The sequence below is a fragment of the Epargyreus clarus genome, unplaced genomic scaffold (genome assembly GCF_041222505.1).
Source record: "Epargyreus clarus isolate Ecla_fem2 unplaced genomic scaffold, WU_Ecla_fem_2.2 ptg000019l, whole genome shotgun sequence".
Classification (NCBI taxonomy): domain Eukaryota; kingdom Metazoa; phylum Arthropoda; class Insecta; order Lepidoptera; family Hesperiidae; genus Epargyreus; species Epargyreus clarus.
The window spans coordinates 15,863,114-15,881,240 of record NW_027332227.1 but is presented as its reverse complement, the minus strand read 5'-3'; the positions used below and the strand labels follow the sequence as shown (position 1 = coordinate 15,881,240).

General features: G+C 36.7%; 1 protein-coding gene across 1 annotated transcript; it reads right to left on the bottom strand.

Moving 5' to 3' along the window:
* Positions 1-13,201: 13,201 nt before the first annotated feature.
* LOC140750477 (uncharacterized) lies at positions 13,202-15,467 on the bottom strand. The gene is made up of 2 exons (XM_073084021.1): positions 15,404-15,467; positions 13,202-15,036 (listed from the first exon to the last, which is right to left on the bottom strand). The coding sequence occupies exon 2, from the start codon at positions 15,033-15,035 to the stop codon at positions 13,350-13,352; it is 1,686 nt and encodes a 561-aa protein (XP_072940122.1). The 5' UTR covers position 15,036; positions 15,404-15,467; the 3' UTR covers positions 13,202-13,349.
* Positions 15,468-18,127: the final 2,660 nt, after the last annotated feature.

The following is an 18,127-nucleotide window of genomic DNA, read 5'->3' as shown; positions in this document are numbered from 1 at the left end:
GCTTCTAATACAAAAATCTGTAATTAACGACGCACGATGTTGAAACGGTTACCATTCCGGTCTGACACGCAGAAGGTTCCGGGTTTGATTCCCGGTCAGCAAGACTGAATCTAGATTCCTGTGTTGGGTATGGGTGTTTGTGTATTTATTATTCTTCTACCGAACTTTGGACGTAGTACAATGAAAAATATTAGTTAGGTATCCGCAAAACTCTGCTCCAAAACTAAGTGCGTGCGAAAAACAAATAAAAATACAGTACTTTCATCAAAAAAATCATGTGAAATTTCAAAGAGAACCGAAACTTTATTGGCATACATATACACAGGTTCAATACCCAGTAGGCCCCTCGACCTTGCTCCAACTAATTACATTACAACGCCCTGTGTACACATTCAATTACACTACATTACAATAATTATTACCATAGTTACATTGCGATAGCGCAACGATAGATTTTATCGCTATTTAGTAGTTAACTAGCAGTAGATAATTGTTTAAACACCTAATAGTGTTAATCTGCATCTTGCTTCATGTTTACATTTAGTACTACATACCTATAATGTTTGCTTTGTTTTTGTTGTCATGATTAAAAAGTCGGTTGGTGAACTATGTCTGAGTTTATGTGTGTTTTGGAAACATTAGGTTGGTCACCAACCTGTACTATTTATTCTTTGTTAGTTTGCGTATTTGAGTATGGTCTAATTTCAAAAATATATCCGTGTTAAACTGGTTGAAATGTTGAAAATACAATACTAATGACTACTGAGTCATAAAAGGGAAACGTTTAGTAAACTTTAACTTCTTGGGTACAGTAAAAATGGAATTTTTACTAGGAAAATAAATAATTTTATCTACTAACCTATTCTTTACTGAATGGTTATTGTTTAACAGAGTCTATGATGTGCCATTTCGGCGACACCGGCACAAAACCTGACGAAAATATGCTGACTTTTTTTAAAACAACCTCGTGACCGTATCTGCGTTAAAATTAAAATATTCTAAGCCATATTTATAAACATGAATGAAACAGTGAGATTCGGTTATCTACTACTTGAATGGAAATAAATCAATAGCCTCATATATTTAGACCTTAAGATATTGAAAGAGAATTTATTCAAAGATTAACAGAACGTGGGCTATACTTAACTTGCCAAAAACGGCCACGCAAATCTGACAAGCGTATGAATAAATCAAAAACTCAATGATAAAGTAGCCATGTTATCTGAACGATCATTTATCAGGCTCAACCAAGCTTACTTGACCTCCGAATAAGAATCTTCGGTATACAAACGTGTCTTAAAGAAGGTTAGTCGAAATTTTGCAACGTTTTGAAATATTCATGAATATAAATTGTGGTTACGTAAATCAATTGATCTTGCATCTAGATTTGTAAGCGATGAACTAAGCTAAGCAATACAATACTAATGCACTGTCGAAATTAATATTTTTTATCAATGGTGAATGGTTTATAAATTGTTATAGTAGGTACTTATTAGTAGTAATAGAATAGCAATAGAAAGATAGCGGTGCCAGGCAGGATTTGAAAATCATGAGCTTTTTTCCACAGGACGAACAGCATGTTACTTCCTTTAAAATTACATGTGTTATAGACGAAAGCTTTGAAATATTCCTTCAGTTGTTGACAAATTTAGCAAATATTAAAAACCTCAGATTTTATATTTAGTTGTTGTCAAAAAGAGCGTAAAATATTATTTATATGTCAATAAATATACAGACAAGCATATTTGTTATAAATATGCATGCAATCCGGGTAAATGCAGATTGCCACTGCCATCCATGTACGTCTGAAATAGATTCCTAGTAGTAGTTACCTTTACTCAGCTACTTCTCATGTGTACACATCTCACCTCATAAAGTGCCTCTATCTTTTGCTAGAATTTTACATCTTTAATTCATTTAGACAGCTCTATTGATATCTATTCTATGGCTAGTCATCAATCAGCCTAGTTATTTTTGATTGGTTAATGTATTCGAAGGCTGTTCATTTGTCATTTTTTTCTTCCCTCGCTTGATTGTACTTTGATTGATGATTTAATAAAGTTTGAAATATTGCCCCGTATTGTGAGTAATGGCAAAATATTCATTACGCAGTTTTTGTATTATGATTCAATGGTAAGTAAATATTATATAGAAGCAAGCGTAGAAATGAAAATAGTTTAGTAGTAGTATAATGAAAGAAAATACCTTGTTGATGATATTAATAATGTAGAAATATAAAATCCACGTGATTTTTATATACAACATAGATGAGCATTATGATGAGATTTCAGGAATTAACTTCGTAAGATAACCATTGAAGGTGGTATGAAACCTAATGTGGTTCGACTCCAGCGGCACCACCGACACACTTATTTCTGCCTCATAACAGCAGAGTTAGGCGCTGCTATGTTCCGTTTTGAAGGGTGTGGTAAGGGAGGCAGACTTTTCCGAGGCGTTCCAGCTTAGTCCTCAAGGGGTAGCGGCGCATCGGTGGCCGACCTCAGGTAGGAATATCTAATCTTATCTGGAGTTGATTACAGATGTCTATGGGCGACAGGAGCCACTTACCATCAGGTGGACTGCATGCTCGTCTGCTACTCCTATATTACGAAAAAAAAGCTAAGTAATGAATACTTCTAAAGATATGAGTACCTTTGTACCATTTTAATTGATCTCCATATAAAACTGAAATAAGCTATGCGCAATTTATTAAGCGCTCCTTAAAAGGAATTAAAACTATATTCTTAAAATATGTAAGCCATGAAACCTATTAATTTTATTTATATCTAAAAACACGATAAATAGAGACAACCGCCGTCTCTAATCAAATGTACAATAGAATTAATATCAATAAATTAATCGAGTTAAATTTAATTCAATGATAATTTCGCCACAAGATTACGAAACGAAGTTCTAACAAATTACATACAATATTGCAAAAAGTGGTAGACGGTAGACACCCTTGAACCACATGACATGTCGACAGACCGACAGGCGTATTTACACTGTACAACGAGCAAAAACTTCCTGATTGACATTTCTATACAAACCCACGTCGGTATTAACATTACACCCAGCGACCTTAACACATCCACTAAAGTTTCATTTTCGAAGTGATCCTCATTCTAAAACGTTTTTTATTCGTTCTCGTAATCTGTCATTGCTTTTTGCAGGATCACGACCTGTGGTGGCAGAAAATGTTATTGTGAAACTAAAAACACGACGATTCGTATGTTTAACATACATTGCTGGGTTTGATAAAAGAAGGGTAATGAAAAACGCTAATAAGTCATCAGTGTATGACAGTCATGACGATAGGGAAGCACTTGTGGTAAATCCGCAAGTTAAGGAGCCATTTGATGGTGTGTCAACGTTAATGGTAAACATGGAAAATAAATATTTGAATATGACAATGATGATTGATGTGTACACGATTGCCTAAGAAATAATTTTGCTAGAAACTTTTCAATGGGTGCCTATAATTGTTTAACTACTGTGTTAGTTAAACACGAGAACATAGTTGCAAAAAAATATGAATGAAGTATCAAACTATTCAAATAATTCCAACATTTTGAAAAATGCTAAACGAGCAGCAATTACTCGTACAAAAGTTTTATATTATAGTAATCATGTTGCTGCCTATCCAGTTATATGTATGAACTATCAACGCATGGTTATACACAAATATAAATACATAAATACTTAAATTAGGCCCATACAAGGTCTCTGCTAGACTCAATCCTGGCACTCGGCTGGATAAACGTTGTAGATGACTTACCAGAAAGACGCTTCTGCAACTTTTGAATCAAATCTTTCAAACATATGATGAGCGAATGTGCCATCAACGATGATGATTCAGTTCAACACGAAGGGAAGTCTCAGAGAAAAGTAGTCTCATTTAAAACGCGCATGACATCAATGTAGGTCCGCTGACGTAGAACAAACGTCGGCGCTGGTAATTACTCAGCGGGCGCGATACCGATTGACTTTGATAAAACGGCGCAACCTACTTGTTTAGCGCGATTTATTACCTGCGAGCCCCGGGCTGCGTCCGTTACACTGATGTGCTATTTGTGGAGGTGGTTGGAAAAGATTGAACGTGATTGTATGATAATAGTTCTGTATATGACGTGGAAAAACTTGCATTTACTGGGCATTTCAGGCCAATAACAACGCATTTGTGGCCAGCGACAAGTCGGCTTTAGTCCTCAGAAAAGCATTCCTGCTTCTTCCGACAACCAATCAGATGATATGTCATTGTAGGAGTTTCTGAATTTGAACAGCGCTAGATTGACAGGAGTAAAAAACTGGTGACAAGGCCTACATCCACAGGTGGATGGCGAAAAGAACAATGGGCATGGTATAGCATGGCATGAAAATCGTCGTATACCAGTTCAATTACATAAATTAGATAGGCCTGGGATAATTTACTTAAAATAACCGAAAATGTAAAACAATATTACGATAAAATATTGTAGTGTTGTTAACATGACAATTTTACACACCCCAATGAGTCAGAATAAATAAACACTTACACAAAATCTCATCAAACAATTAACTTTAAACTACATATTTCGTTAAATGAATTGGAACAATGAAACTAAAATAATATGTTCCTAGTTCCTCAAACATGCCGCATACTCGATGGGCATATCTTGTTAATTGAGATCTATGGTCACTGGGGAGCAATTTTACATGTACGGGATGGGGACGTCAAATCGTCAACACCATTCGTCAAAGACGTGACGTCAACCGGCGAAGACGTCACATTACGAGTTACACCTTGACATACATCTGTGATTTGTTCCCAAGATGGTTTAGTCATTAGACTCTTAGGTTCAGAGTCTGTGTACAACATCTCATGAATAGACAAGACACAAGGCTACTAATTTTACTTAATAAATTTTAAATAAAATTAAGAGTCAGGAATTTTGAAGAATATAATTTAATTTTAGGACCTACAATAGTCGCTGCACTGAAAGAAGAATTGTCGCTGTATCGGTTACCTAGTTATTCAGAGGGTCCCGGGTTCGATTCCAGATCAAAAATAAATCTATATCATTTGTTTAGATATTTTTGCTGTCTGGGTTTTCTTTCTGAGTGCATTCCTGTCAAAAGGTTAAGTATGTCTTTTGCTATTGTTCCCTCTAAAACTGATTAATAGAATTGGTAAATGCTTGAGAAATTAAAGACGACATACGAGTGGACATTGCATTAACATAATTTTATGTAATATTACATTAACGTATTAATAATAATGCAAAGTATTAAAGTTATTGTATTTTTCTTTCGTTTATGAACGTAAATCAATTTCGTGAAGTTAACCGATTTGAGTTTAAAAAGGGATTTTTTTTGTACTTGTATTTGTTCACATACATCGATGCTATGGCACATGTACATAATCATAACGTAAGACACACACGGAATGTAACTGATTAAAAAGTCTTTGAAAAAACGCAAATAAATGCCGCATCCTAAAAGCAGTCGCCTAATTCTTTTCACACGTCCAGGCCCCACAACGCGATGATCTATCAAGTTGTCTGCACAAGATTAATGCGTACAGATGATTGACGATTCGCGTTGCGTCGTTCTAATGGTCAATGTGGGCCATTATTTGAACAAACATTGGCAACAAATGTTACCTTTATTTTACAGCTTTGGCCAAATGTTTGGTTATGGTTTTGGGTGTTGGCCAATCATTGCCGTTTGATACAAATGTTGGTCTAAATTTTTGGGTTATGTCAATTTGTTCGCCGTTATACGTATTTATTTGGTGTGCCAATTCAGAAGCAAATATTTGTCGTTCATTTTTAAACTAGCTCTTTATCATGTGTCTAAATGTTTTGGGTATTGCCAATCTATTGTGTGTTTATTTGATGTGCCGATTTCGATGCAAATGTTTGGTGTTCGTTTTTTAAATAACTCTGCATATGTTTGCTTGTTAAACATTTTTATTTTTTAAGAATATTAATATACTTCATTTGTCGCTTGTTTTGATAAACTAGAATTAGAATAGTGTTTAACATATTTAAATATGTAGTTTTTCTATAGTTTATCTTGCGTAAGTCGATTCTGTTATGAAAAAAAAAAAAATATTTTGATTTTATGATTATTTTATTATCAATACGTGATTTTTGTGAATGTTAATGAGAAAATCACGTGGCAGATTCCTATGTGGTACTACTGCGGTGGCGTCACCGCCGCATCTACATATATCTTACTTAAAACAGTAATTTTAAACGCTGTTATGTTCTTGTTTGAAGGAAGCGGTAAGGTAGAGACTGTCACTCAAAATTTTAATTAAACCCTCATTAGTAACAATCCATGCAATAAATTGTGCATGTTTTCTACCTCAATTTCTCAATAATAAAAAACGAAATTCGTGTTATAAACATTAGCGCTTTTAAACAAACAGAATAATCGTTTTTTTATATTGAATTATTATATTATGAATTATTATATGTCGTACCATCTTTCGTTCATTAACCTACTAATCGATAAAGTTACAACGTGAGGACAGATAGCTTAAAACATTACAACAGCGCACGTTAATCCGATGTCTGCACAGCAAAAACGTTGCGAAATTTTTCACCTTGTTGTAAAAATAGCGATACATATCTAAATTGCGAAATATTACGTCAAATAACGCAATTATGTACGCGATAAGAGTTGGGAGCCATCGCGTGACGCTCAACGCGCCGGAACGATAGAACGATAAAAGATGTTCACGTCTTCGCCTTAATATATATAGCTAAGAGAAGAAAGTGTCAGTGTGTGTTCTGAAATAACTGTAAAGGAAAATTTGACAGTAGTTCACTTCAGGGATAATGCCAAAATATTGTATTATAAAACTACAGTGTTTTGTTTTAAAGATTATGGTAAGGCATATATAATTACGAAGCGGTCAAACTTAGTCTTCAGAAAGACCTGATGTAGTTATCATAATCATCATCACTCTAATCGGCTAAGTGTCCATAAATAGCCATTACCATTTATATTCAGATGGACTGAATACTTGTTTGATGTTTTCTTCACATAAATAAATATTTTAGAAAGCTTAAAAATGTATTTCAAAAAATATAAATTATTTTTTACATTTTTGTCCGTCTGTCTTCCTGCTCGTTAAATTGGATAAATTTGTATTGGCATCATTCATGTAAAATTAGTTGAGTATAGAGCCTAGTATTATAATTATATAACAAGCAAGCAACTTTCCACCTGAAGGTGTAAGCGCCCATGAAGATCTGTAATCAACCCTGGACAAGATTAGTGTTCTACCTGTGGTCGGCCACAGATGGTATCAAAGCAGAACACAGCAGCGCTTAACACTACAGTTATTAGGCAAAAATATATTATGTGGTGTCGGTTCTTTCAGAGTCGACCCACAAAGGGCTCTACCACCTTCAAATCCTTAGACAACTTTCTAGAAAGTGCATGCTAACATGCATGTGAATGCACGCAGTTTCCACGGGTAGAAGTTAGTTACAAATAACAGGTATCTCTGCGTATGTCCGTAAAGCCAGAGATATCTTTATAGATGTTCCTCTTGATAGTTTCTGTAGATAAGGACTATAAATTAAATGAAGATAACTTTTAATAGATTCAAATTAGTAGTTTCTTGTGGTGTGATACGCCTTATATTAATGTTAAGTAGCTTACAAAATAAATTTAAAACTTATAAACGTTTTAAGCCTGATTCGGATTGGTTGAATTTGTGTTTAGTGGAAAGAGTTATAATGAAAATTGTTTCGAAATTGAAACTAAGTTTAGCTTAAATTAAGGGAGTTTAATTTATTAAAAATTAGCATGAATTTTTATACTGATAACAATACGTGTTGGTACATAATAAGATGGGTACTTATAGTACTAAAATAAATTATTTTTTACAAATTTAATTTTAATTTTGTAATATGAATTTATTAAACTGATTACTTGAGAATATTTCAATTTGCTTCAATCACTGCTTTGCTAATTTTTTGAACAAAATTAATTTGGAAACATGAAAGACATTGTTTACTCAAGGAGTGCTTAGTATAAATGCATAGGCATTATCCCATATTTATTAGGTAGTTATATTTGTAAAACAGAGTATGGATATAAATGTAAAATGGTATCGTACAAGTCTAGAAATATTATATTCAAGCTGTAGCGCTGTTCTTCACCCAACTGCCAGATCTCGTCATTGTGTAGCCAGCGCGCCGTAAATCAGAGGAGACGCGCTGTTACAAACAGACGCTTGTAAGTGAATACAACGCGACAAGCGATTTAGTGCGCTTTAGATAAGTATACGTTTATAACAAAAACGAATATTAAAATATAATTTTATGCTAATTCAATTCTTAAAAATGATAATTTATATACTTGCCTACTCTTTTTTAAGCTCTACATCAATTGTTGCGTCTTACTATTTCGCTGCCAGCACGTAAATCTTGTATCCGACAAGCAATCTAGTGTTTTTTACTTATAACGTAAACAAGCATTAAAAGTATAATTTTTAAAACCAGTTTCCTAATTTTAGTCTAAATATAAAAATATCTAAATCTAGTCGTCTAGAGACTACATTTTAAGCTCTATATTAGTTCTTCTGCGCGAAACCGGCTGTCACATATCGTCATTGTGTAGCCAGCGCACCGTAAATCAAAGGAAACGCGCCGCTACGCTAATGTTTGCTACGTAAACAACTATCCGAAATGTGATCGTAAATGTAAAAAAACACCTTATAGAGATAATTAGCTCTTTATCAGTTCTACCGTGCAAAACTGTCTGTCGCATCTCGTCATTGTGTAGCCAGCGCGTCGTAAATCAGAGGAGACGCGCCGTAAGAAACGCGCGGTCATGTAAGCGAATGGAACGCGACAACTATATGCGCTTTAGATGAAGTACTATTACGTTAAGGACATAAAAACATTAAAAATCTAATTTTAAATATTAGTATAAGCTTAAAAACCCCTCAATAGAGATATTTAGCACCTAAAAGTATGCTTTAAGCTCTATATTAGCTCTTCCGTGCAAAACCGGCTGTCACATCTCGTCATTGTGTAGCCAGCGCGCCGTAAATCAGAGGAGACGCGCCGTAACAAACGCGCGGTCATGTAAGCGAATGGAACGCGACAAGCGTCCTAGTGCGCTTTAAATATTATACTATCGTACGTTTACGTCATGATATATATTTTAGTGATAAAAGCGAAAGAGTACGGGAATAGTCGTTTAGTTTATAAAAATATTCCCTTGTATACCCTTAGCTTTTGTAAGTACTTTGCTACTTGAATTTGCCACCTAGCAGTGGAAATAATCCAATGAATAGATGAACATTTTACCGATAAAATACTGCAATATCAAGGAAGTAAACAATCAATCACTGCAATATTTTTTGAAATAAGCACTCTAAACGAATTAAAAACAACACTCAAGCAGACAGAACAAAGCTATCTTAAAAAACAAGCTTCGTAATAGTTTCAAATAAGTGGCAGCTGAAAACCAGGAATGAGTACAATACGAAAAATTTGCAGACGAGTGACATTTCCGACAGCGGTCGTTGATCAAACGTTTCCACGGCTTTCTTTGAAACTGGAATTCGAGCCAAGCGTCGTTTTGAACCATTCACAAGCGATAATAGAAGGCGACGAAAGCTTGTCGGTCCGACGTCCGCGCCTTGTCACGACCGCGTGACAGTGACAACGTGTCACGCCGTCCGGTAATTAGCTAATTGTTGCCCCGACACGCTTTTGATGTTGCTTCGGACTCTATTCCGATTTAGCAGATCCTAAATTCCCGTGATGGAACGCAAAAATAATGTTGCGAACCATAATTGCAGCCTCATTATTGTACGCATTGAAAATCTGATTTTTGACGCGCAATTCTGTGCTCTATTGTGTTGGGGTATTATTCAATTTGATTATAATATCCGTTGACGATGTTACCGTTAGAATTCGGGTCAACTTTGTATTGTTATTCGTAACACCAAGTCATATAAGGTTCAAGCTACAGAATAGATGTCAAATAGAAATGTTGTTGGTTCTTTGTGACAATAATGCTATCCGCCCTTTAACGACCATCGCTTGAGCAAAAGATAACTTTACGTGGTTAACGCGACTGTCAAAACTGGTATCAAACTGATCGGCAGACGGCTACTATTTAGTAGCATCTGTATGTCTAGGTAATAAGTATATTTATTAGCATTCATACGTGTAAGCTAGCGTTGCCTTATGGTGTTGTGGAGATCTCATGGGTGACACCCATAAATAATTTCCACAGCCAACACTTTTGAATGTAGTAGAACACTTTATAATTCGACTCCGGAGACACCACTGCCACACTAATTTCTATCCAATAGCAGCAAGATTAAGCGGTGGTGTGTTCGAGTTTAAAGGAAAGGGTAAGGGTGCGGTAAGGAAGACAAATTCAGTGCTTAGCGGTAGCAACGCATCTGTGGCCCACTTCAAATAGGACTCTTATCTGGAGTTCACTATAAATCTCCATAGGCAGCATCTACTACTCACCATTAATTGGAGTGCTCGTACGCTTTTTTGTATAATAAGGGAGTAGCAGACGAGCATGCAGTCCACCTGATGGTAAGTGGCTACTGTCGCCCATGGACATCTGTAATCAACCCCAAATAGGATATTCCTACCTAAGGTCGGCCACAGATGCGCCGCTACCCCTGAGGACTAAGCTGTAACGCGTCGAAAAAGTATGTCGACCACACTTTTGAAACCAGAACACAGCGGCGCTTAACACTGCTGTTATAAGGCAGAAATAGGAGTGGCGGTGGTGCCGCCGGAGTCAAACCACAAAGGGGTCCTACCACCTTCAAAACGCTTACATCTATATTATATGCCACTTCTATCAATTCTGCGATCTGCATTGTATAGAAGCGTCACAGTATTTTGACAAGTCGGCAATATTAACGCGTGTCGTTGTCCGTATCGTGACATGATAATCTGACGTTGGACGTTCGAAGCTCGATCGGTTTAATGGAGCTTTGCGGATGTATTTGTTCGCTAAAATGTTAATACTTTAAACAAAGTTTATTGGTTAAGTGATCTGTGTAACTGTTCCGTTTGTGACTGAACTACTTGTTATGTCCAAAGTCATCGTTGTTTGAGGTCATCAATCCATTATTGTTCCTCTGCTGAGCACGGGTCTTTAGAATGGGGCTTCGGCCGTAGCTCACCGCGCTGGCCAAGTGCGAGTTGGTATACATCACAGTCCCTCGAGAACTTTTTTTTAACTCTCAGGTGTGTAAGTTTCCTCGCGATGATTTCCTTTACTGTTAAGCAGTAACTATTTTTATTACATACATAAGTTTAAAAAATATAAGGTGCACGCTTGGGATTTTATCCTCGGACCCAACTGAGAGCCCAAATTTCAACTAGTATCACTGCTCCTATATCTGTATAAAGTCATAATAATAATTTATTATTTCTATTTAAACCGTAGCGTTTTATCATTATGTAAGTTTATATTTATAGGTGCAGGAAACGGATGTAGAGTCGATGTAAGGTAGCAATTAAGGAGAAAGTCAATGAGTTTAATTGACTTATTTGAGATATTTAATTGACTTATTCCCGATAAATAATCAATGCAACTGTGGTACGTAACAGGTTGCTTTAAAATTTTCCGTTTTTGGTACGATGAAACCATCGTGAGGAAACCATCACACCTGAGAGTTTCAAATAAGTTCTTAAAGGAGTGTGAAGTCCACTTGGCCAGCACGATGGACTATGACCTATGGTCCTCTCACTCTGAAATAACCCCTTGTCTGCTAGACAAATGGTACAGTAATGGGTTGACGATCAAATATAGTAGGATCCCAGAGATTAAGGTAGCCCACAGATCAAATAATGCCATAATTTATTTGTGACTATTGCGGGCATGACATGGAATGCCTCGTGTGCCAGGTACGACAAAAATTAGAAAGTTCTACAATCATAATATATCACCTGCCAAAAGTAGTAAATAGTTGGTGTTTAACTTTCCAAGTAATATGATATTAATTGGCAACAGATCAACAATTTCACGATCTATTTCTGTCTTAAATTTAAATTGTTCTTGTCGATTGACCGTTGACAATGCAATGATCATCAATGAATGTCAATTAGTCTTCACTTTGTCATTTGTCATTATTTTTTGCCTCTACGATTTCTTTCTTTAATCTTATGCTCCCGATAATAAGATTCAAATGTGTCTGTTTTTGTGCATACATATGAAAATAATCTTTGTTGGGCTATGTGGCGTTAGCCAAGCAAGGCAGGGTTTCTCAAAGTGCATTATAGTAATGTTAAAATATTGTTATGGCGGCAACGGCGTACGCGCTACCAAATCTAACCAAAATTGCCAAAGAATCGAGTAACCTCCATCATTATTAATCAATCTATCCAATGTTTTGCTCACAAAAGATCGATAATTGACAGTTACTGCCTATTACAAATTTTCAAACTTCAATCTTAGGTATGCATAATGTGTATAGATTGATTATTAATAAAATGGGCGTATAGCGACAAGCGAGCAAACATTTATTAATAGTACATACATATCTACTCAGCCTTGTAATAAAATATAATTTGTTCTCAGTTCCTTTCAATAGTTCGCCGTTTTATTTTGTTAACTTATAGTTATTAAGTAGTTTGAGAAACACTGAACTAAGCGTACGGTTCTATAATATAAGACGAATGAATTACGATATCTTGTTGATAGGCGTAATTACCAACTATAAATTGAATGAAATACCATATGACAATTACAATTAATTACTACGTGTGTCGTGATATTTGGCAATTATTGGATGTGAGAGCTGTCATTATAAATTCTCGGGCATGTACGGTCAGCAACGTAGATTGCAACACGAGTCGTGCGTGGAAATATATATAATTATGTAGCAATTTGTTTGTTCATTGAAAATGTGCGTGAGATTTATGGCGTTATTTTGATGAATTGATTTATTTTTATTATGAATGATTAACAAGGATATAAATTCTCTTCACCTACGCCATTCAGAAATTAAGATATCACTAGTTTTGAGCAAAAAACCCTTTGTGGTATGTGCTTCACTGGGGGGCAACTCCTTCTGCTTTATAAATCGCAAGTGAGGCCCACATGGAGTAGGGTAAGGTGGTGTAAGAGTGCGCATTTTAAGTTTGGGGCTCCATAAAAAGTAAAATATCATATTTAAAAAATCAACATTATTTATTTATAATCTCTACATATTTGGTAACAATTTTTAAATCAACAAAATAGATTCATATAATTGACTAAATCAGGAACTGAAAAAATGTAAAAAATTAAAATTGCGCACTCTTATACACCCGGGTGTACAAGAGTGCGCGTTGGGTCGTACAAGAGTGCGCGCATTACTTCTTAGTGCACTCGTCGCAAATATAGAGTCCTTTGCCTAAATAGGAAGTGCAGTTTTCGTGCCACCATTGTTGGCACACCGAACAACCAATCCAGTCTTCCGTGATGGGCTCTTTATATATTTCTTGACACCCACCGCATCTCCATATCTTCTTTTTTGGGGTAGTCTTTGGAATGTTGAACTCTTTAGACCGAGTATTCTTTGTATCCAGTTTTAGCTTTGGTTTTGTTTGAAGTGCCATTTGTTTTTCAATTTCTAATTTGTAGGGTGAGCTGCTTATGATTTCCGATTTCTTACGTTTTCTGTTAATAGTAGTCTGTCTATCGGACGCCTTGGGAATTGGAGAAATATTCTCCACTGCTTTTAAAATACTGGATTTCTCAGTAGTGTCTATAGGTCTGTTAACTTCAACTAAATGACTCGTAGATGGTTGTGGCTTAGGTTCTGAAATCACAGCTGCAGTAGTTGGCAATTCTTTGTCCGTTACAGAACTTGCTAAAAAATCGGCTTCCGTAAAAACATCGGGATCGTAAGGCTCAATGCCAGTAACTTTGAAACTTTGTGCTGCACATGATAATGTGGCAGCTTTTAAGTACGCTGGCGTAAAGATTCCTACCATTTGGAACACCGTTATTGCTCTGCCGGGATGGTTACGCAACCATTTTTCGCATTCATTGGCATAGTACTTTTTAAGGATAGTATGAAAGCCACAGTCAAGGGGCTGCAGTTTATGACTTGCATGTGGCGGCAAAGTTAAAGCAATAATATGATTTTCGCGGTAGTAATTTATGGCACTGATAGTGCAATGGGACACATGATTATCTAGTATAAGGAGAACTGGATCTTCCTTTGATGGTTTCGTGTGATCCTTGAAATGTGTCAACCAATCTAGAAAAAGATCTGTATTAATAAAACTTGAATCTGACACCATACCGACAGAGCCCATAGGGGCACCATCTAAAAGTTCCGCTTTCATTCTTTTCCTACCAAATATGAAGGCGGGTGGTACAAAAATGCCCGTCGGACTCATAGCATTTACAGTAGTCATATTAACTCCCCTTTCTGCACTTGATATTTTATTTACCGACCTTTTGCCTTTGGTGCTTAAAACTTTAGGGGGTTTATTGGGCACTGTGGTAATTCCCGTCTCATCCATATTAAATATTCTATGTGGTGGAAAGTTATATTGGTCTTTCAGTGCTGTTAAATTAACATAAAATCTGTCCACTTGTGCCTGGTTGAACCCCATAGCTCTGGCCACACTAGTAGCAGTTGGTTGCCTTAACGATATGTCAGGATGTCTCTTCAGAAAACATCTTAACCATTCTTTTCCAGCCAATTTAGATTCCGCATTAAACCTGTTAGGTATATTGTACACTTTAGCATACTCAAAAGCTAGCCCACGTAAACCCTTTGCTGTTAAACCAAAGTACATGTTATCAAGAATGTTCAAATGTTTCTTGAATTCTTTTTCAACCTCGCATGAAAATGTTGTTTCATATCGGCCTAATTTAGTTGGAGGGTCAGAATATTTCAATCTCTTCCTCAACGTAGACTCCGCCATCCCAAAATGTTCAGCGACAGAACGCTTCGACTGTCCTTTTTCTATTAATTTTCGAGCTTCATCAAGAACCTCTGACGAAACATTTTGCCGCTGAGTGGTTCGTTTTCTTCGAGACATTCTGTAAAGAGACGAAAAAAAAAACAAGTTTTTAAGTTAAGTTTGTACAATTTTATTTGAATTTAAGAAATACGACTTCGTTTTACACACTATAATATCGAAAAATAAATGTCGTGTAAGAGTACGCGCGCATTCTTATACGCACACACCGTGCGCACTCTTATACACTTCACACTTCCTAAACATATTTAACTACTGACGCCATCTATTGACATTTGTGCGAAGTTTTTCGAACGAATGGATTAGCCAAGTAGGTACATTATTCAGATAATAAATGAATAATCTTGTTAAACTAGTAGTTTACGAAACGAAATCTGTGCAAAACGCAAGAAAATTACATCAAAACGAGTAAAAAACAATTGACTTACGTGGTGTCTCCGTTTTATATCCAATTTCGATTTTTTTTCGGCAGCGTAACACTTGTCACTAATGAACCAAAACACAACTGAAGTTAGCCGCAGACCTCGCACAGAACCAATGTGCCGTGCAATGCGCACTCTTATCAACCGCGCACTCTTACACCACCTTACCCTACTGCTCGCATCTCTGGGCAGGGGCACCACAATACCAGCTTAACCCACTTGACTCCCTACAGAAACGTGCGGTGCGAATCGTCAATGACCCAGCGATCTCTGATCGGTTAGAACCCTTAAGCCTGCGGAGGGACATAGGTTCCCTCTGCGTGTTCTATAGACTTTACAATGGTGAGTGTTCTGAGGAACTGTTTGATCTGGTGCCTACGTCACCCTTTCTTCATCGCACCACTCGCCGAAGGATGAAGTTCCATCCTCATCGACTGGACCCGTGGCGGTCCTCCACGGTTCGGTTTGATCGTTCTTTTTTGCCGCGTACGTGCAAAATGTGGAATGAACTTCCTCCTGAGGTATTCCCTCAGGACTATGACATGAGGCTCTTCAAGATGGGTGTAAAAAAAGCTCTCTTCAAAGCCAAGGTGCATTGGCGACTCCTCTGGTGTTGCAAATGTCCATAGGCGACGGTGACTGCTTTCCATCAGCCCGTCTGCCTTATAGTTAGGTTACATATAAAAAAAATGCTACGCTCTGCTGTGTTTATATTCGCGGAGACATGCTCATCTGAGGCGTTACAACTTAGTCCTCAGAGGCGACAAGGCATCTGTGGCCAACTTCAGGAATCCAATCGTATCTAGGGTTTCTCACAAATGCTCACAGGAGGCAGTAACAACTTACCACCAGGTGGGCTGCATGCTCGCTTGCCAGTTCAATAATAAAAATAAATAAATTATAATTTAAAAACTAAAAACCACGCTATAATCGCACAAGGAAAATCGTTAATCCTGATTCCTGACGACCCTGATGAGGAGAGTGGGATAAAATTATTAAAATCGTGTATTGTAATCGGTTGTTGATAATTGTTCAAAATTTTAAATTAATCGAACCGTTCAACGTGGGTAAAAATCAAGATCAAAGATTTCTTTACATACATACATACATACAACTCAAGTTTATAAAAACATGTTAAAAATATCTACGCAATTGTGCATACAAAAACCTACACACAATGACTATAACCACAGACTAACTATTGTTTATATTTAACCCTCAACAATAGCGCTTCCATATTTTATATGAAAAGCGTTACGGAACGATGAAACAATCCTCACTCGCGGGACACGACAACGTGACAGCCGCGTGACAATCGGGACAGCTCTGATTGATTAACCAACACTTTGGTTTCGTATTAATGTTAGTAGTAAATTGTTTTATAATTCAGTATTTATGAATTAACGCGTTGACATTTTAGTTTAGAGTTATTTAAGATACATTATTTGTAACAATTTTAGCTTAGTTAGAAGTGGTTCTAAGTTTTACTTTAAAGTACTACATTATTAACACGTTAGCTGCGGAACGCGGCTTAAAACACCTCGTCCATGTCTGGTCGTTATAGCGGTAAGAAAAAACTTTAACTTCTCTGTGGTGCGAGAGGCATAACTTCCGTCTGGTTCAGTGTAGGAGAGTGATAACTATATGTTTGTGATGTGCTACTGATTCCTAGTTCTATGGTACACCAACCTAATGTCGGGTTTGTTAGACCTCGTACCGCACTGAACAAATAATAATGCTAACACAGTGCGGAACGAGGTTGGGAACGCCTCGTTTCCCCACGCACCTCGTACCGCACCCCACGCTAGCTTCACGTGGTTAGTGTTGTGCAACGCAGTCGAGGCTGCGTAGCGACGAAGTAGGACCGCTGTCTTTATGTTGAAAATTATCATGTCGAAACGTTGCCGAAAAAAGTTGATCATGGAGGAAGATGAAGAAAAACCGGTTGAAAAATCTGAGCCAGAATCAGAATACAGGAAGATATTTCAAAAACAGGTAAGTCACAAATATACTCTGTCTAGGTGAAAGTCCAGTAGTGAGACTTGGCAGGCTAGGCGTATATAGTAAGAAATTACATTATAGATAATTACGTTTCCTGTTATGGTTCAAACAAAAGTTAAGTAGCTACATTATTGATATAGGAAACGTAGGCAAAATCGTTACCGAGTATTCCGATTACTCTTTACCCTAATCTACTCGCTCCTACTTTTCAGAATCCACTGCAAAGAAAGCATATCATCTCGATAAGGGTCCAAAGAAGAAGAGATGTGTCGGATGCTACGAAAAACTCCGCACATTCTTGACATGTCGTGAGGCAGACAAAAAAACCAAAAAAAAATCTCACGGAATGCACTGTTTGCAAAAAACCTTATTGTCTGAAATGTTTCAATGAAAAACATCCATAACTTTTCCCCTTTTTGTATTCATTCTGTCCATAACGTTGATAAATAAAAACAATAAAATAAAATCGATATTTATTTTCCCATCACTAAATTATATGGAAACCTGCCATTTTTCAGTGCGGTCCGAGGTGCATTAGACCCACATTTTATTTTACCCATAGAATCTAAAGTAACGAATTTAACCAAGGGCGGCGGCAGTTTTAGGTTAATCAACTCATTGTTAATAATAATCAAGACAAAAGCCGTCGATTTTGTCTTATTTGGCGCTAAAAAAAGGATTTTAGTCTCCTTCGGGCGGTGGGATTTAACACGCCTCGTGCCGCCACAA